General features: G+C 35.9%; 1 protein-coding gene across 1 annotated transcript; it reads left to right on the top strand.

Moving 5' to 3' along the window:
- Window positions 1-662: 662 nt before the first annotated feature.
- Window positions 663-20398, top strand: LOC123542325 (CBP80/20-dependent translation initiation factor-like). Its single transcript, XM_045328125.2, has 5 exons — window positions 663-775; window positions 9451-9775; window positions 9896-10092; window positions 12912-13003; window positions 14658-20398. The coding sequence occupies exons 1-5, from the start codon at window positions 668-670 to the stop codon at window positions 14782-14784; spliced, it is 849 nt and encodes a 282-aa protein (XP_045184060.1). The 5' UTR covers window positions 663-667; the 3' UTR covers window positions 14785-20398.
- Window positions 20399-21826: the final 1428 nt, after the last annotated feature.

The following is a 21826-nucleotide window of genomic DNA, read 5'->3' on the forward strand; positions in this document are numbered from 1 at the left end:
CCCTAAACACTTCTAAGAAGTTAAGCCTGGGCCATTAAAATCATTTCTGATAAAAAATCAATTGTGGCAATGCAGACAAGTTGACCGAAACAAGCGAGTATAACCGCTACGTCCAAGAGATAATAGCTGCTCATTAGTGAGATAATTTCGAGTAGATCTACCAATACAGATACAGATATGGGTGGTTTCAGGCAGATCACTACCAAATTGATACAAGCTCCGATGGTCTAGTAGATCTAGTCCAAATATAAATAGTGTTAATTTTTCTCCCTTTCCTCGCGCCTCTCAATAGACTCGTGTATTCTTTTACGCTACCGCGCTTCAGTTTGTATCACTTAGCATTCTATCGAAATCGGCTATGTAAAAATGGCTGCGTATGTTTTGAAAAGTGAAATTGAAAGAAGCGAAAAGGAATAAATTCAGCAGGTTGTATTTAACGCCCTCCCCATCCCCTTTCTTTTTGTTTTTCTAAAGTAGCGATATAGTTCTTTATGGGAATATAAGTCTCTGAAAATCTGATATGCTAGAAAATGTCGAAAAAATGGTTTTAAATTGAGTGGATTTTATATAAAATAAAGAAAATCCGGATTTAGTGGTGTTCATCCTTACCTTGTCCTGGACTAAATAACCCAGATAAAGCGTGCATATGCACCGTCCAGATTCCAAAATGGCCGCAGTCGGACGTGGTAGAGGCAGGGGAAGAGGCTTATTGGCTAGAGACCTGCCACAGGAAGCACAAACACGACCTGGTGATAGTGCATCTGGAGACTCAAAGGTTTATGTACATTTCAAGTTACAAAACTTGCTTTAATCCTGGAGCTTACGCAAACGGGAAGCTATTGAATATTTTGGCTCTGTAACGAAATAGTGGGTGGGGTATGAAATATACTTTGATTTTGCAGATTAAAAAGAATTTGATGATTTACTTTACATACTTGTTATGATATCTAGTGTATTGATTCTGCAAGAAATGAAAATGCAATAAAAACATCTATAAATCGTATACACGTGCTTTGTGAGACAGGATATCAGCGTATATGTTCCCATGGGAACCATCGGCATTCAGCATATTGTTTGGTCAATAATGATGATATATTTATAAAACCATTTATAGACAGTCCAGAACCCAAAAATCACGAGGTCCGGGGTTCGAGCCCCATTAGGGACCTTGGTATTTTCTCTCCCAGTGTTTACTTTAATGGTGTAAGAAGTGTTTGACGGACTCATGCGGTGAGCTTTGAGTGTCATTCTGGAGAGCTGGTAAGCTCTGAAAAGAAAAGGGGGAGAAGTGTAGTGATAGTAAGTTTATAGGCGGATAAAGCCACTTCCAACAAGATATTACTTAATATCCATACCAACAATACCCTACACATGTATCTTTCATATACTTGATGGATAATATTCATGTGTTTGATCATATTGCAGAAATCAGGGTTCGAATTTAAGCTCGCATACTCGCGAAATGCGAGTGCAAATTTCAAACTGCGAGGTGAGATTTCAGACACCAGCATTTTTTGCGGGTGAAAATCTTTGGCCGAATAATGTGCATTTCTAACGGTCGTCTCGATCTTACACTGTTCTTTCTTTAACAACTCGAGGTCATTGCAGCGCATTGTCATTTGCAGAACGAATTTCGGAGCACTCTTTCATCTTTCGTCGTAAACGGAAGTTTACACTCGATACATGTCCCGTGCGCATGTCTTTTCAACTGCTGACAAGTACCTGCGCTAATTTTGATGACGTTTACCGCATCCGGTGGGTTTTTTGATAATCTATAATAAGTTACTATTTACATAGCGCAGATACGATTGGCTTGACTCGTCACGTTAATGTTTGTGTTAATGTTGTAATAAAGTGACAAGTCGCGGAAAATGCAAGTTGTTTTTTATTTAGCAAGTTAAAAAAAATACCACTTGCGAAAAAATGCAAGTAGAAAATATGGCTAAATTCGAACCCTGGAAATAAGTACTGGTCCAGTGCCTAAATCTGGACACTTCTGGTGGTTTTATGACGATAACTTTGCATTCTGAAACTGCACTTTATATAAATCTCTATGCAAAACAAGAAAGTCGTATATTGCTGATTTTATCATAGAAAAAGTCATCCGAATTGGGCCAGTAAAAGCTGTCAAAATAGACCTTCAGAGTGCTTAAATATTCGGACACTATTCCGGTATGAAATACAACAAATCTGTGCACCAAAAACTAACAATTAACACGACTTTGTTTGAAACAAAGCAGTCAGATTCAGTCCTGTAAATGTATACAGGCATCTCCGTTCGATTGAAATATTATTACGTGTTAATCACGTGATGATGTGGACTAGTTTCTAATTTAATGTGTAACTGCCAAATATAACAATAATATAATATGCAATAAAATCTTAGCACAAATTAATGTTTACAACTTTTCTCACCTACATGCAGATTCTGTTGCTGTCGTTATACTTTTTGACGCAACTATGCACTATAATGACGACGCGCCGATTTTATCTTATGAATTGTTTCCCTTGTCTGCAAAATGCTGGCACTTTCTTCTCTTTTGAAATAATGATTATTCAACAGAAATCGGTAAAATTTCTTAAATAAATACTCAGGGTAGTACAGAATTGTAAAACATGTTTTGATCAATCTAAGAAAAAGAGTCGTCTGAAACAGGCAGAATTGTTTTCTCATTAAATCAGTACCTCGCTGCACCTCATATTTAAAACTGGCCTGCGCTGTATGACGTCCTCTCCCACAACACACAATTTTTACTTTTAGCGGTGCGGATATTTGAAGGTAATTTTCTCTGGAAATACTTAAATTCACACACTGTTGTTGACGACTGGTCATCAAAGCATTCGTATGCTTCGATCATGTTCATTCCAGTAAAAAACCATGATCGTAAAGCATTTTTTAAAAGTGTCCGAATTATTAAGCACCGTCCGGATTTAGGCACTGGACCAGTATTTAAAAATAGAAAAAAAATGACAACTGCTTAAGACTTCAAAGGAACAATCATGGATGTGCAAATGTCATGGCTAAACAGCCATTTAAAAGCTGCTACAAATAAAATACAACCACATACGTGTAAGTTATAAAAAAATTATAATTAACAAAAGCTTCTCTAACCTGGCACACCTTTTTTTACGCACATTATTTTAATTTGTTTCAAATCTAGCTCACTTCTGTTTTGCTGATTGTCCTCACATAAGTAACTCCCCTTAGATATTTAAACAAAGAAACAAAATGTTCTGATTGTCACAAAATATAGTAAATTGAGCAATATTTATGACAATGTCAGATTTCACACAGGGCACTTGATTTAAGAATGATAATTTTCTTTATCCAGGCAGGGGTGTGGAAATCCCAATATTTTTCACTTGTCCACAGACAAATTAGACTAAAAATCTACTTGTCCGCAGTCAAAACTTTCCTGCCCGGATTTTCAACATTTAAGCATGCATGAAACTAATAGTATTTCTTTACCTTGGACAACAATCTAGTAGTAACAAAAGCAAACATAATAAAGTGGAATACTGTAACTGTTTTAAAAAACAAGCTTTTTTGTGTTCATCCGCGAGGCAGTCAAGCATTAAACAGAAATGCCTAGAAGACTGCCCATCATGCCATGCGAAACAGTATTAGGACACACGAAACTTTCAGACTCTTACTGGTGCGGGGTGAGCTCTTTGTGCTTTGTTGATTTTGTCAGCAGACAAAGTTGCAATGACGAATTTTCCCCAAACTTTCTGGTAACTGTTTTACGTTTCCGGTCTCTATTCGCTGAGTTATCATGTGCAAAATCACGTGAGACCGAGACAGGGAACAAAATAGAAAGCAGAAAAAAATGCTAAATTTAGTTTAACTAAAACTGCTGAAGTCGAGAGACGGTAGGAGGGTGAAACATTCATCTTGTACGTCAGATTCGCTTACAAACTCCATAAACTTGAAACCAATGTTCAGCGTTTCAAAATTATTCTTTTCTCATTTCAAACCAGAAAATTTATGCTTTTCTGCGGACAATTGGAATGCAAAAACTCACTTGTCCGTCGTCAAAAAGTCCAGAGTCGGACAAGTGGGACATAGGAATTCAACACCCATACAGCCTGTCTCAAATGTAAACATACTCTGCTTGCTGTGCCGCATTCATGGATCTATTAATATGGACAGTTTATGTTGAATATCACGTTTGAAATCTAAACAGTCAGGGGTGTAACTGTTTCAAGTTATCACAGTTTATAACACATTTGAGTTATTGTGTTTACTTTCATAACTTGTTTCAGTTATCATAAAAAATTACAAAGCCCTCCTGTGTCATTTCCTCATTTTGAATGTGACTAATGCAGTCATTTCCTGAATCCTTGGCCTTTTATCTTTCCAGCTATGCAGTAAATTTATTTATGCAAGGCTGATTAAGTCTTACGCAAATGGTTTTAAAGCTATAAAACTCTTAACATCCCATTATGCTCATCAGGTCATAATCAGACTAAAAGAGAATTTGATTAACGACAGTTTGCTACTAATTACACTTTAAAGGTCACTTTGTAAGAACAGCAAAAAGGCTTTTTTTGAATAACTTACCTGGGTTATCTATATTTTATAACTAATACAGGTTATAAAATGCTTGAAAAAGTAACTGAAATATGTTACATAACTTAAAACAGTTACACCACTGACTGCTAAAGGTGTTCATTCTCTTAAGTGATTTAATTTACAAATCATTGACATCTTCATATTGCCTAAAATGTTACTTTATGGAAACAAAAACGATGAACACTTGTGAAACATTTAACGCTTCCCAATTACAAATTGGCATTTGCTTTCCCCTCCGCTTGTAGCTCACAATGCAGTGCGATGAAATGCATGGATATCCGATCTGATTGATACACTTCAAAATACTAAAAGGATACAATACATGTAGTACTTTAACAACTTTTACCAAGTAGAACATTATTTACATAATATGACATATTTGTATTCACACATCAATATGCTGCCTCGGTAGGCTAGTCGTAGAGCGTCTGCTTTGAGTGCTGGAGGTCGTGGGTTCAATCCCCGGCCTCGTCATACCAAAGACGTAAAAAATGGTACTAGTAGCTTCCTAGCTTGGCTCTCAGCATTAAGAGGATAGTGCTAGAACTGGTCAGCCCGGTGTCAGTATAATGTGACTGGGTGGGGTATCATGCCACGAGCCTACGGCGTGATATTCCAGTGAGGCACAACTATAAAGTTGGGCATTGTGCTCACTGCTACAAGTAGACACCGTCAGTTATATGACTGAAAAATTGTTGAAAAAGACGTTAAACCCGAACACACGTGATCAGGTTCGAAAATCGACAAATTCTCCAAAACTGTCCTTTGATCTTTAAAAACTCGTTTGGGGTAATTATTTTACAGATAATCACATTGCCGCTTGTAGACGCTTTATACAAACATAATTATCAAATATCTAAGTAAGCATCTAGCATGTCTTAAACGATATTTGTTTTTGTTTTTTGTCGGTGATTCGCTGCTGCAAAAATGGTCCGCGGAAACTGAAAATGCTAGTGACACCAGTGACTTTAAAGAATCTATAACTCCAGCCAAAAGTCCAATGAATCATTGAGTTCTTTGGTTTGTACTTTTGAAACCAGAAAGTCCCGGCCTGTTCAAACCGTGAAAATGTGGGAAATGGAACTAACATTAAACTTTTATATGAAACAAAACAACTTAATAAATTTAGCACATAAACAGCCTTTAAATAATTTCTAGTGGAACCCACCATTTTGCTAGTGGAAAAAATGGCAGAAGAAAATAATGCTAGTGGAAAAAAAGTTAAATTCAATCCCTGGATGTCGTGTACTTAAGTGTTTTTATGACCCGAAGGAGAGCATGCGATGGATGGTAAGGCATTTTGAAAGAAATGATAAGTCATTTTTCCTCTATCCAAAAGTTGAAAATAATTGCTATGTCACTCAGATTCACTGTTTCCTCTTTTTAACATGTGAGTGCATACATGTATAATGCATGCTGATAGAAAGGGCTAAATTTGATTTGAAAGTGCACGCCATATTTTTAGCTCGACTATACGAAGTATAAGGAGAGCTATCCTACTCGCCCCGGCGTCGGCGTCTTTCCGCGTCCCCACCTTGGTTAAAGTTTTGGTGCACTTTCTCTTTTTTCAACTTATCTCTGTAATTACTTGATGGATTTGATTCAAACTTGAAATACTTATTCCTCATCATCTTCCACATCATCTGACATAAGGGCCATAACTCTGGCACCAATATTTCATGAATTATCCCCCCTTTTCACTTAGATTTTCAGGTTAAAGTTTTGATGCACTTTCACTCTATCTCTGTTATTACTGAATGGATTTGATTCAAACTTAAAATAGTTGTTCAACATCATCACCCACATCATATGACACAAGGTGCATAACTCTGGCACCATTTTTTCATGAATTATTCCCCCTTTTTACTTAGAATTTCAGGTTAAAGTTTTGGTGCACTTTCACTCTACCTCTGTTATTACTGAATGGATTTGATTCAAACTTAAAATAGTTGTTCAGCATCATCACCCACATCATATGACACAAGGTGCATAACTCTGGCACCATTTTTTCATGAATTATTCCCCCTTTTTACTTAGAATTTCAGGTTAAAGTTTTGGTGCACTTTCACTCTACCTCTGTTATTACTGAATGGATTTGATTCAAACTTAAAATAGTTGTTCAGCATCATCACCCACATCATATGACACAAGGTGCATAACTCTGGCACCATTTTTTCATGAATTATTCCCCCTTTTTACTTAGAATTTCAGGTTAAAGTTTTGGTGCACTTTCACTCTACCTCTGTTATTACTGAATGGATTTGATTCAAACTTAAAATAATTGTTCAACATCATCACCCGCATCATATGACACAAGATGCATAACTCTGGCACAATTTTTCATGAATTATTCCCCTTTTTACTTAGAATTTCAGGTTAAAGTTTTGGTGCACTTTCACTCTATCTCTGTTATTACTGAATGGATCTGATTCAAACTTAAACAATTGTTCAACATCATTACCCTTATCATATGATGCAAGGTGCATAACTCTGGCACCAATCTTTTATTAATTATTCCCCCTTTTTACTTAGAATTTTAGGTTAAAGTTTTGATGCACTTTCACTCTGTCTTTGTTATAACTGAATGGATTTGATTCAAACTTAAAACATTTGTTCAACATCATCACCCACACTATATGACACAAGCTGCATAACTCTGGCACCAATAATTAATGAGTTATGCCCCTTTTTGCTTAGGATATACTTATATAGTGTTTTGATACATTTTATCTTTACCTCTCTTATTACTTTAAGTTGATATTTTTGACATAGACTCAGGCTATTGTGCAATATCTTCATCCACAATTGGAGTCATTAAACACTCCAGGGATAGCTCTAGTTTCCTCAGATATGCCCAGTTTCATTATCCAGCATCGAAATAGTCGAGCACGCTGTCTCCTGTGACAGCTCTTGTTAATCCCACTGTCCATCCGCTCCGTATCTTAAACCCCTACTTTTAGCTCGACTATTCGAAGAATAAGTAGAGCTATCCTACTCACCACGGCGTCGGCGTCACACCCTGGTTAAGTTTTTCGTACCAGTCCACATTTTGACAAAGTCTTTTGAGATAAAGCTTTGAAACTTTCAACACTTGTTTACCATCACCATGTCCAGTTATAGGCAAGAGTACATAACTCTGTCAAGCATTTTGACTGAATTATGGCCCCTTTTGACTTAGAAATCTTGGTTAAGTTTTTCGTACCAGTTCATATTTTGACAAAGTCTTTTGAGAAAAAGCTTTGAAACTTTCAACACTTGTTTACCATCACCATGTCCAGTTGTAGGCAAGAGTACATAACTCCATCAAGCATTTTGGTTGAATTATGGCCCCTTTTTGACTTAGAAATCTTGGTTAAGTTTTTCGTACCAGTCCACATTTTGACAAAGTCTTTTGAGATAAAGCTTTGAAACTTTCAACACTTGTTTACCATCACAATGTCCAGTTGTAGGCAAGAGTACATAACTCCATCAAGCATTTTGACTGAATTATGGCCCCTTTTGACTTAGAAATCATGGTTAAGTTTTTCGTACCAGTTTATATTTTGTGTAAAGTGTTTGACATATGGCTTTGAAACTTTTATATCTTGTTCAGTATAATAGTCTCTATCAATAGGCAAGAGTACGTAACTCTCTCATCTTTTTTGGCTGAATTATGGCCCTTTTTGAACTTGGAAATTGGTTTTGTTTTATATATGTCCATGTTTTGTCAAGACTATTTGACATTTTGGCTTTTAAACTTTAAACACTTGTTTATCATTATGATTTCCATCTGTAGGCAAGAGTACATAACTCTGACAACTATTTTGACTGAATTATGGCCCTTTTTGGACTTTGAAATTTGTTCAGTTTTTTTTAACAAGTCAGCGTTTTGTCAAAACTATTTCGTGGCCTCAACGCGAAACTAGTCTATCTGCTTCTATTTCTATATACACATAGACTAGTTTCGCGTTGAGGTGACGATTTGAGCTGTGGCTTTGAAACTTTTAACACTAGTTTATCAACATGATTTCCATCTGTAGGCAAGAGTACATAACTGACAACTATTTTGACTGAATTATGGCCCTTTTTGGACTTGGAAATTAGTTAAATTTTTCATATAAGTCCATGTTTTGCCAAACATATAACTTAACATATTTGCCATCATGGTCACACATTGCCAGTTAGTGCAAGACTAATCGAAATCCACAAATACAGGAACATTTTTTGTTTAATTCATTTTTTTGTTTAGTCTGAAAAACTATGGAAATATTTTGACCCCATTCTTCAATCAATTCTTCGAATAGTCGAGCACGCTGTCATCCGACAGCTCTTGTTTCATTAGATTTTCATGAAACCTGGATCAAATAATCACCTCATCAAGACAATTTGCAGAACTCATGAATCAGCCATGTTGGCTCAAGGTCAAGGTCACAACTCAAGGTCAAAGGTTTGAACCTTCCATTTTGTGTATGCTCAGTATCTCCTAAACCCCTTGAAGGATTTTCATCAAGACACTGTGCAGTGCAGAAATCATGAGTCAGCCATGTCAGCACAAGGACTATAAAATCTACTTTACAACATCAATGCCTCCACTTATTACCATCAACCCTTTCACTATCCATAACAGCAGTGAGGTATATACATTGTAGCTGACTTTCAGACTGCCTTATTATTGGGATTTGATAAATTATTTCTATATAGTTATATTTCAATTGACAGTTAAAAAAAAATAATGAAAAAATATCGGTTGCGATTTTTAAATGGATTAAAGACAGAAAATGAGAAATGCATAAAATTTGCATCAGTGTATTCTGTTGAAAGGCATGAACTCCATCATTATTTCAAATTAATTTAAGTTTAACTTGTTCAAAATTTGTTACTTGAAATTTTCACAGGCTACAGAAAATGGTGTGGAAGTTAAGAAAGAAGAACCTGGGATGTCACGGCAGGACAGCATCTTAGAGTTACAGCATGTTCTAGACAGTCTGACGCTCGACGTCAGCGATCAGGAGCTAAACAACTTGTATCAGTTAGCGGAATCTGCCTCCAGTAATGACAGTGACATAAAGCATGTCACGGAGCAAGTGTATTCAAAATTTACCTCGGACAGAGAATATGCAAAAACTGGAGCTTTTATTTGTGAAAAACTTGCAGCATTGGAGGTGAATGGAACAAAGTTTAGGTCGTTATTGTTGTCAATGATTCAAGCAGATTATAAAGGTAGGAATATTTGTCTTTTCTCAGATCTATCTTCTGTTTATGCAGATACGGTGGAGGTGGTAATTTTGAAAAGTTTTTCTCATGGCGCGGCACATTAATTATATTTTTTCTATTTTACAGATAAAGACAATCTTCGTTCGAAGTCGGTGTCAAAATTTTTGAACATTTTAAGTTTTATGTGTCAGATTTTTGGCACGCTGAGGACCGCGGGAGGAGAAGTATTTAAGCCTCTAGTCTCACCACTATATGAATGTTTCAACATGATCCTGGACAGTGACCACAGTGATAATGATGAATTTGAATGCCTTAATGAACAAGTAAGTTATAAGTTATTGTATTTCACAGATTAAAGAGAGCATCTCCTTAACAAATAAACTGACATAATTCACTAAAATCTATTTTTAGCTCACCTGAGCAATGCTCAGGAGAGTTTTTCTGATCGCTCGATGTCCGACGTCTGTCGTCTGTCGTCTGTCAACATTTAGCTTGTGTATGCGATAGAGGCTGTATATTTCAATTAATCTTCAAGAATATTGGTCAGAATGATGACCTTGATGAAATCTAGGTCGAGTTCGAAAATGGGTCATCTCGGGTCAAAAACTAGGTCACTAGGTCAAATCAAAGAAAAACCTTGTGTATGCGATAGAGGCTGTATTTTTCAATTAATCTTCATGAGTATTGGTCAGAATGATAAACTTGATGAAATCTAGGCAGAGTTCGAAAATGGGTCATCTCGGGTCAAAAACTAGGTCACTAGGTCAAATCAAGGAGAAACCTTGTGTATGCGATAGAGGCTGTTTGAATTGATCTTCATGAATATTGGTCAGAATGATTGCCTTGATGAAATCTAGGCCGAGTTCAAAAATGGGTCAACTCGGGTCAAAAACTAGGTCACTAGGTCAAATCAAAGAAAAACCTTGTGTATGCGATAGAGGCGGTATTTTTCAATTAATCTTCATGAATATTGGTCAGAATGATAACCTTGATGAAATCTAGGCCGAGTTCGAAAATGGGTAATCTCGGGTCAAAAACTAGGTCACTAGGTCAAATCAAAGAAAAACCTTGTGTATGCGATAGAGGCTGTATTTTTCAATTATTCTTCATGAGTATTGGACAGAATGATAACCTTGATGAAATCTAGGCCGATTTCGAAAATGGGTCATCTGGGGTCAAAAACTAGGTCACTAGGTCAAATCAAAGAAAAACCTTGTGTATGCGATAGAGGCTGTATTTTTCAATTAATCTTCATGAATATTGGTCAGAATGATAACCTTGATGAAATCTAGGCCGAGTTCGAAAATGGGTCATCTCGGGTCAAAAACTAGGTCACTAGGTCAAATCAAGGAGAAACCTTGTGTATGCGATAGAGGCTGTTTGAATTGATCTTCATGAATATTGGTCAGAATGATTGCCTTGATGAAATCTAGGCCGAGTTCAAAAATGGGTCAACTCGGGTCAAAAACTAGGTCACTAGGTCAAATCAAAGAAAAACCTTGTGTATGCGATAGAGGCGGTATTTTTCAATTAATCTTCATGAATATTGGTCAGAATGATAACCTTGATGAAATCTAGGCCGAGTTCGAAAATGGGTAATCTCGGGTCAAAAACTAGGTCACTAGGTCAAATCAAAGAAAAACCTTGTGTATGCGATAGAGGCTGTATTTTTCAATTATTCTTCATGAGTATTGGACAGAATGATAACCTTGATGAAATCTAGGCCGATTTCGAAAATGGGTCATCTGGGGTCAAAAACTAGGTCACTAGGTCAAATCAAAGAAAAACCTTGTGTATGCGATAGAGGCTGTATTTTTCAATTAATCTTCATGAATATTGGTCAGAATGATAACCTTGATGAAATCTAGGCCGAGTTCGAAAATGGGTCATCTGGGGTCAAAAACTAGGTCTCTAGGTCAAATCAAGGAAAAACCTTGTGTATGCGATAGAGGCTGTATTTTTCAATTGATCTTCATGAATTTTGGTCATAATGATAACCTTGATGAAATTTAGACCAAGTTCGAAAATGGGTCATATGGGGTCAAAAACTAGGTCACTAGGTCAAGTCAAAGAAAAACCTTGTGTATGCAATAGAGGCTGTATTTTTCAACTGATCTTCATGAAATTTAGCCAGAATGATTACCTTGATAAAATCTAGGCCGAGTTCGAAAATGGGTCATCTGGGGTCAAAAACTAGGTCACTAGGTCAAATCGAAGAAAAACATTGTGTATGCAATAGAGGATGTATTTTTCAATTGATCTTCATGAAATATGGTCAGAGTGATTGCCTTGATGAAATCTAGGTGGAGTTTGAATATGGGTTATCTGAGGTCAAAAACTAGGTCACTAGGTCAAATTAAAGAAAAATCTTGTGTATGCGATAGAGACTGTTTTTTTCAATTGATTTTTATGAAATTTGGTCAGGATGATTGCCTTAATGAAATCTAGGTCGAATTTGAATATGGGTCATCTGAGGTCAAAAACAGGTCACTTGGTCAAATCAAAGAAAAAACTTGTGTATGTGATAGAGGCTGTATTTTTCAATTGATCTTCGTGAATTTTGGACAGAATGATTGCCTTGATAAAATCTAGGTCGAGTTTGAACATGGGTTATCTAGGGTCAAAAACTAGGTCATATCTAAGAAAATGCTTGTTTTAACGCAAGAGACCAATTTTTTGGTTCAGTCTTAATGAAAATTGGTCAGAACATTTGTTTCCATGAAATCACAAGGTCAAACATGTTTTACACTGTTATGGTGTGTTTCTTAGGTGAGTGACCTAGGGCCATCTTGGCCCTCTTGTTAGAACATAAAATCTAGTTTTGGAACATGAATCTAAGTTATGTGATTAAATGTGTATCCCTAAAGAAGGGCTAATATAGCCCAAAACAAGTCGCATTAAATGAAATTTAAGTACAGTCATGTGCATTGTGTTTGGTCATGTCTTGTGATTTCAGTGAGTTACAAGTATAGAAGTAAGTTTTAACACATTCCTGTAATAACTGATACTAAAAGGATGGACACCAACACTTGTTTTCACAATTTTTTTACACATTTTGAAATACTTTTATTACTTATAATTCTTATTCATCCAAAAAGAATATATAGCTATGATTTTATAAGTGTTAAACCTATGATTTCAGTTACAGTCTATTGGTAGAGATCTAGAACAAAGCGACAGGGATAAAATGGAACAAATGATGGTTAAAATCAGGTCAAAGGTCATCAGGAATGGGTAAGTTGGCTTGATTTCCAACAGTATTTAACCCTTATCCTGCTAAATTTCTATAATAAACTTGTCCATCTTTCAATTTGGACAGTACCTTTAACAGTAAAAAAGGGGTGCTTACCAAAAAGATACTGGCTGAATGGCGAACAGTGCAGATCATGATCAGACTGCACGGATGATTTTCCATATTGACGTTTAAATTTGATATAGGGTGTATGGCATCATTTGTGACGTCAGTATAATGAATGTCGATTTTCAGTTTCACTCGGGCTTAATAACAGATTTGCATCATTTATGTAATAATTTTAAGTGTAGATGCGTATGTAAAAGATCATTAGATTTGCATCAAGAAATATGCATTCTTTTGCGGAATAATATTGCCCTCCTAAAGTTGTGCAATATTTCCGCTGCAAAACTCATGCATATTGCTCGATACTATTGCTCAAATCTAATAACCTATAATTGTAATGTCCCCCCTTCGAAGAAGGAGAGGTATAATGTTCTGCAGATTGTTGGTCGGTATGTAGACCAATTGGTTTCCGGATGATAACTCAAGAACGCCACAGCCTAGGATCATGAAAGTTGATAGGGAGGTTTATCGTTACCAGCAGAAGACCCCTATTGATTTTGAGGTCAGTAGGTCAAAGATCAAGGTCACAGTGACCCGGAACAGTAACTCAAGAATGCTTGGTCCTAGAATCATGAAACTTTATAGGGCGGTTGGTCATGACCAGCAGATGACCCCTATTGATTTTGAGGTCAAAGGTCATGGACACAGTGACCCGGAATAGTTAAACGGTTTATGGATGATAACTCAAGAACGCTTGGGCCTTGAATTATGAAACTTTATAGGGCGGTTGGTCATGACCAGCAGATGACCTCTATTGGTTTTGAGCTCAAAAGTCATCAGAAAATGACCCCTATTGATTTTGAGATTAGTAGGTCAAAGGTCAAGGTCGCAGTGACCTGAAATAGTTAAACCGTTTCCGGTCATCAGCTTGAGAATGCTTGGGCCTAGAATCATGAAACTTAAAAGGGAGTTGATCAAGACCAGCATATGACCCCAATTATTTTGAGGTCAGTAGGTCAATAGTCAAGATCACAGTGACCTTGAACAGTTAAACTGTTTCTGGATGATAACTTGAGAACGCTTGGGCCTAGGATCATGAAGTTGATAGGGGTGTTGGTCATGACCAGCAGATGACCCCTATTGATGTTAATGTCAGTAGGTCAAGGTCACATTGACCCGGAACACTAGAACTTTTTTTTGCCCAATAACTAGAGAATGCTTTGGTCTAAGATCACATTTGATACGGAGGTCACTTATGACTGGTAAATGACCCATAATTATTGATTTGAAGTCAGTACGTCAAACGTCCAGTGCACAGTGACCAAATGATTTTTGTTTTTTGTGCAGTTACTGAATGCATCATAGGGGGCATTTCGTGTTCTATGAACTCTTGTTTTTAAATTTTGAGTGTTTTTGTTCTACCTGAATATTTGGAACTAATAATATAGTGTTGAATATGGTTGAAGCAATATTGTAACAAATGTCTTTACTGAATTCATTACTGCAGTTAGGGCTGGCAACTAGGTGTTAAGCAGTCATGACTTCTGTCTTGGTAAAGGTATTTTTCAGATCTTTGAACAATATTTTCAGGTCATCCCAGCAAGCAAGATGTACGTTACTCGAGATCATTGAAAGTTATTGTCGAGGTTGGAAGGATCTGTCAAACGATGTTACACGCTTTTACTGCGATACTATGATGGACATATTGACTGACTGAAACATACATTATATATTTGAAAATAACTTTATTTGCCTTTTATGATTTTTAATGAAAGTATCTATGTAAAGATGCTAGACACTTGCTGTGGCACTGTGACGGATTTATTAAGTTATTGACTGATTGAAATAAGTGCTTGCGTTAAGAATGCAACTTGTGACATCTTACTTTTTCTAATTCAAGAATTTCATGTATACACAGATACTTGGCAGGAGGTTATAAAACTGGGTCATTGTACCAGTTATAAAATCTTACCATTGGACAATTTCAAAACTGAGTTCAGATTCAACCAATCAGATGCCGAGTTGTTAGACTGGTCTAGAATCATAAATTTTGTAACCTTTGACCCAGTTTATAGCTTAATAGTTTTGCACTTTCATGCTTACACTACATACAAATTTATACGTGTGACTGTCCTGCTTTTTCTTTGATGGACAGGTGTGAGCAATTATTCAAAGTATTATGTTTGTTTTTAGTCATTATCAAATTGCAAGGTGATAAATTCACATTCCTTACCAATTAAGAAAAAGGGCAGATTGATAAAGGCAGCAAATTGATGGAATAGAGAGTTGGAGTTGTTTTCTAGTTAAACTTTGCTTCAGTCTGATATTTACATTTATGCAATGCATTTTTGAAAATTACGATGTTCCTATTGCATGAACCGAAAAAGGAAAGGCACCAAATTTTGATAATATGCAACTGTTTTTTGACGATGTGCACATGTAGTCAGGGATAAAATTCTTTAGATGACTTCTCATTAACTGTTGTTCTGTCTGGTGAACTGAATAACTGAAGAAAATTCTTATGTTATATACAACAACATTAAAATTTTGTGCAACTTAAAAAAAAAATTAAATAAATGGAAATGAAATATAATGTGCATACAAGAAACAATCATATTTTTCCAGAATCATGCGTTATTCAAAGCTTTTCTGCACATATTTTGTCGTTCATTTTTCATAGACTCTGAAAAAAATAAATTCATTTCTTAACTGAACTGAGAACCATAAGGAGTTATTTTTTGTGTGTGAAAATAATCCTCATTCTAATGTAAGAGAAATGCAATATGGGTGCTTTTCATCAAACTGGGAATGGTACATGGAAACATGAAGTGTATTTGTTGTATCTATATATAGCGATTGTTTCTGTGGAGAAGTCAATTTACTGATAGTGGAAGGTGTTTTTTCTTCAGAGATTTAAGCCTGCCCACTTAGCTCGGTAGAGCGTTGGTCTACGGATCGTGGGGTTGTGAGTTCGATCGTCGGGCGGGGTGTATGTTCTCTGTGACTATTTGATAAACAACATTGTGTCTGAAATCATTAGTACTACACCTCTGATTCATGTGGGGAAGTTGGCAGTTTCATGTAGAGAACAGGTTTGTACTGGTACATAATCCAGGAACACTGGTTAGGTTAACTGCCCACTGTTAAATGACTGAAATACTGTTGAAAAACAGCATTGAACCCGAAACAAACAAAAATCTTCAGAGATTTTGTAAACAGAGGTTCAGCTGCACTAAGACTGGCATTTTTAATTGATTTTTGTTCAAGTTTATCAAAATTTTAATAAAAATGTCAGTGAATTAGCATATTTTCAATATCTGTGTAACACTTAATATCTGTTTTAAAATGAAGTGCCCCAAACATTATGTCTCTTTCTTTCTAGCTCACCAGAGCAAAAAGTGCTCAAGGTGAGCTATTGTGACCAGTCATTGTCCGTCGGCGTGCGTGGTCAGTTGTCCGTCGTTCATCAACATTGCCTTGTGAACACTATAGAGGCCACATTTGTGACCCAATTTTTATGAAACTTGGTCAGAATATTAGTCTTGATGATCTCTGGCTCATGTTCAAAACTGGGTCATGTGGAGTCAAAAACTAGGTCAGTAGGTCTGATCAGTGGAAAAGCTTGGGAACACTAGAGACCACATTTATGACCCAATCTTTATGAAACTTGGTTAGAATGTTAGTCTTGATGATCTCTAGGTCAAGTTCGAAACTGGGTCATGTTGGGTCAAAAACTAGGTCAGTAGGTCAGGTCAGAGGAAAAGCTTGTGAACATTCAAGAGACCACAATTTTGACCCAATCTTTATGAAACTTGGTCAGAATGTAACTCTTGATGATCTCTATGTCAAGTTCGCAAACTGGGTCATGTGGGGTAAAAAACTAGGTCAGTAGGTCAGATCAAACGAAAAGCTTGTGAACACTCTAGAGACCACATTTTTGACCCAATCTTTATGAAACTTTGTCAGAATGTTAGTCTTGATAATCTCTAGGTAAGTTCGAAACTGGGTCATGTGGGGTCAAAAACTGGGTCAGTAGGTCAGATCAAAGGAAAACTTGTGAACACTCAAGAGACCACATTTGTGGCCTAATCTTTATGAAACATGGTCAGAATGTTAGTCCTGATGATCTCTAGATCAGGTTCGAAACTGAGTCATGTGGGGTCAAAAATTAGGACAGTAAGTCAGATCAGTGGAGAAGCTTGTGAACACTCTAGAGACCACATTTGTGACCCAGTCTTTATGAAACTTGTTCATAATGTTAGTCTTGATGATCTTTAGGTCAAGTTCGAAACTGGATCATGTTGGATTAAAAGCTAGGTCACCTGGTCAAATCGAAGGAAAAGCTTGTGAACACTCAAGAGGCCACAGTTGTGACCCAGTATTTATGAAACTTAGTCAGAAAATTTAGCTTGATGATTTTAGGTCAAGTTTGAATCTGGGTCATGTGGGGTCAAAAACTAGGTCACCTGGTCAGATCAAAGGATAAGCTTATGAACACTTTAGGCCACATTTATGACTCAGTCTTTATGAAACTGGGTCAGAATGTTTGTCTTAATCATTTCTAGGTCAGTCTGGGTCATTTGGGGTCAAAAACTAGGTCACTAGGCCAGATAAAAGTAAAATCTTTTCAACACTCTAGAGACCATAATTTAAGTTTGAAACTCATGAGAATTAAACAGAATGTTTGTTTTGATAATCTATAGGTCAAGTTCAAATCTGGGTCATGGGGTCAAAAACTAGGTCACCGGTCAAATCAAAGGAAAAGCTTGTGAACACTCTAGAGGCCACAGTTGTAACCAAATCTTTATGAAATTTAGTCAGAATGTTTGTCTTTAATGATCTTTAGGTCAAGTTCAGCTCTTGGTCATGTGGGGTCAAAAACTAGGTCAGTAGGCCAGATGAGCTCTGGTGAGCAGTATATAGGGCCATCATGGCCCTCTTGTTTGATTGATTGATTACTAGTATTTTTTTAGTGACAGTAAACAAAAAAGAAAATAAAGAAGGGATGCAGCATGACGGCAGCATTCATTTATATATAAGATACACTTTTGTAATTGGTTAAACATGTACATGTAGAACAGGTCTCTCTTGTGTTTATTATTATTGATATCCATAATATTCTTTTGGTATAATAAACTAAATTTCTTGTGCATTTGAGTATGTAAGCTGATATTGTGAACCCTTGAAAAGCCTTGTAGATATATAATACTGTGAAATCATTTAAATTCACTGGCATGAAATTTCGCACAATCGTAAAAAAGGACTGTTTCGCGCAGGCTTTAATTCGCACATTTTCTATTTTAGAAATGAAAAAATAAAATAAAAAATAATAATAGCGCGGTCTAAAATTCGCGCATCGGTCGATCGGTAAAAATGATTTCACAGTATGTAATGCTTCTTCAAATTCTTCTGTTTTTTGTAGCTCATACAAGCACGTGACATTCCATGCTTGCTTAGAACTGCCAAAATCAAATAATAAGTATACTGTAAAATCATTTTCATGGGTATAAAATTTCTTGGTTTTGGTCAAAACGGCAATTTCGTGGGGGATATGAATTCATGGATTTCACCTTTTGAACATAAACTGAAATGGAATTTTACTTGTTTGTTGGGATTAAATTTCGTGGATTGACGTAACCACGAAAATTAGTCCTCCCACAAATATTAACGATTTTACAGTATACATATAATAATTCATTAAAAAGAAACTGTTGATTTAGCTTTAGAAATATTGATTTAAGACGATGTTGAGGACTTTTCTATATGTTTTGAAATTTTTATATTGTTTTGTATATTTTGAATGTGTTCAGAATGTTGCTGTATGTTGTGTTGGTAATATTTCAGGATTAAGTTGGAGGGCACCTTAACCATTTGATACGGTTTGAGCAACTCAGCCATGAGGCATGCCCGCTTCAATGTCAAAAGCACTTTTCATATCATTTTTTGAAACATATCATTTGATGTTGTGCTATTAATGTTGTCTTACAGATGTACATGTTCTAGGAGTGGGGCTGGTATCTCTTTTTAAGCATTAAATGTAAATAAATCGTGAACAAAAAGAAGATAATTTTTCTGGATTCTTTAGTTTTTAGATATCGGAGGATATCTTTTGATTTTTACAAGTAATAAGGAACAAGGTGACCTGCCGAATTCTGCAGGCAGTTAATTCTCTCGTTGAAGACAATAAGGGCAAATCTGTATTAACCATTGGAACAACACAGTCCGAGTGCTCAAGGTAGGTTGGTGCTTAAGACAAGTTGGACTTGGTTGCGTTCTATGATTTTAAAGGATCTTTTCACAGATTTACTAGAACAGTCATTTTTTTTTTACATTAGGTGACTGGCTTCTTAAACAGGTAGGGAACTGTGGTATGTTAAGCTTTACATCTGAAGTCATTTGCTTTCCTGTTCAGTTGTATGTGACAGAGAACAAGTCAACATTGAAGTGTATCCAGAAATACTTTGTCAATATTTATTTAAATGCTTTTTTTCAACAGTATTCCACATATGGCTGTCTTTTTATAGTGCCCTGCAAAAGTCTGGATAGAAGTAGAAAATAAATAAAAATTGTTACGACACAAAATATGATAATTGTTTACTTATGAAATATATTCTCTCGAAGTCTTGTGTTGAAACTTACTTAGCCTGCAGACGGGAGTGGATTTGGCCTTGTGACCATGCAGGCTGACCATGCTCTGCACTGTTTAATCAGAAAATTTTCAGTGAACACCCCTTTGAATAACAAGTGGTTTTGCCCAAATTAAATGATGGACTAGTCCATTTTAGAAATTTAGCAGGCTTAAAGGTTAAGAAATTTTCCAAACAGTAAATGTGTCATAGATTTAAATTACTATTTGTTTAGGAGCAAAGCACTTGAACGACAAGGACACAGTCTGATTGATATGAAAACACACATCCCTAATTATTTTAATAGAGGGAATTTTTATTTTCTCAACAAAGTGGCAACTCTGAAACTCTTGCTTTTGTTAGAACCTCAAGAACACTCACTAGTAGACAAAATTCATCCATCTAGGTTTTTCAAGTTTAAAACAGAAAGAAACTTGAGTTATTATGGTAAAAAAAAAATGTAATTTTGTTTATTATACGTTTTGCAGAAAAATCAAGAGAGTATTTTGTCAATTCTGGCAGTATTTCAGGTGAACGGCAATCTTTTGGTGCAATTGAATTATATATGTACGTTTTTTTTAGAAAAAAAAATACTTGCGTTTGTTTATAGACAGATGTACATTTTGTTTTCAGTTTTCATGCAAATTTTGAGAACACTATATAACTTATTTGACTTTCAAAACCAATAAAGATGATTTGAAAGTATTCCCTTTTCTTTGTTATTTGAGGATGGACTTGTGAGTAGAGAATGGGAATATAATTATAATCAAATAAATTTTCCCAGACAGTTCAACAGTAAGTGGAATCATATCACATCATTTATGGCCCGATGTAATGATATTTTATATGACTGTGTCATAATTTTTTCACAGACACATTAGGCCACATTACAACAAGTTTGCAGTTGATCGAAATTCTGAGAGTTGGCAGAGTTTACCCAAATCCAATAGCAATATCTTATTTGATATTTTATTACAATCAAATATACAGATCGTCACCTCGGAAAACCAGCGAAAAGTCAAATACAGGGTTGTTTCGACTGTATAATGGTCATAATTATGAAAGAATCATATCGTTAAAGACGTGCCCAACATTGGGTAATTTTATCTCCAGCACCTAAGTATCTAGTGTTGATACCTAGTGGCTCAAAAAGCCTGTCATATTATGCATATTATCATTTGCATAAAGTCTCCAGGCCCATCTTTTATCATCACATCAAAGCATAATTCATTAAACGTTTTCCACAAACCTGGTTTCATATAACAGATAAGTTATATCGGATAAGTCATTTGAAGTGTTCCCTCACTGTCACATAATTATATTGAATATGGCAGACAGGGAACAAATATAAAGTTCATGTCGGGGACAAAAACTTAGGCGGTCTTCTCATTACTGCAGCAGACATATGAGGAAGTGAAGATAACTGTCTTTTTCTATCTTTATTCAGAACATATCTCTTCAGTTTATAAGGTAAAGATAAAAATAAGTTATCACAATTCGTTATAAATGTACTGACTAAACTAACACAAAAATAGAATAAATAAAACAAAAAAAAATGTTTTTACTAAAATGCATACTGTTAATACACAAAATGCTGTCTTTACACCAAAGAGCTATAAAAATACTCAAAGAGCTACACACATTCTTTAACCCTTACCCTGCTAAATTTCTATAATGAACTTGTCCATGTTTCAATTTTGACAGAACCATTAACTGATAAAAGGGGTGTTCACTGAAAATTTACTGACTGAATAGCGAACAGTGCAGACCATGATCAGACTGCATGGATGTGCAGGCTGACCTTAGTCTGCACTGGTCACAAAGGCAAAGTCACTTGCCGCCAGCAGGCTAAGGGTTAAAATGCTTTCAATCTATTGAATATTACTTCATACACAGCTTTCACTTACTATATAATAGATGCTTCCATGACATCTGTAGTATTTACACTTAAAGCTCTTACAGAGCCATAGCCTACCATTAGCTAATAATGATGCACTGTATCCATTAACTTTGTAAGCCATTTTGCCTTTTTGTCCAGAAACGTCTCTTAAAGGCGTAGGCTAGAATTCCCTGTATATGAGATGGGCGAAAATTTTCCCAATAACAGAATTTCTTTAAACTTTGGATATTGAA

Source organism: Mercenaria mercenaria, chromosome 19 (genome assembly GCF_021730395.1).
Source record: "Mercenaria mercenaria strain notata chromosome 19, MADL_Memer_1, whole genome shotgun sequence".
In the NCBI taxonomy this organism is placed as follows: Eukaryota; Metazoa; Mollusca; class Bivalvia; order Venerida; family Veneridae; genus Mercenaria; species Mercenaria mercenaria.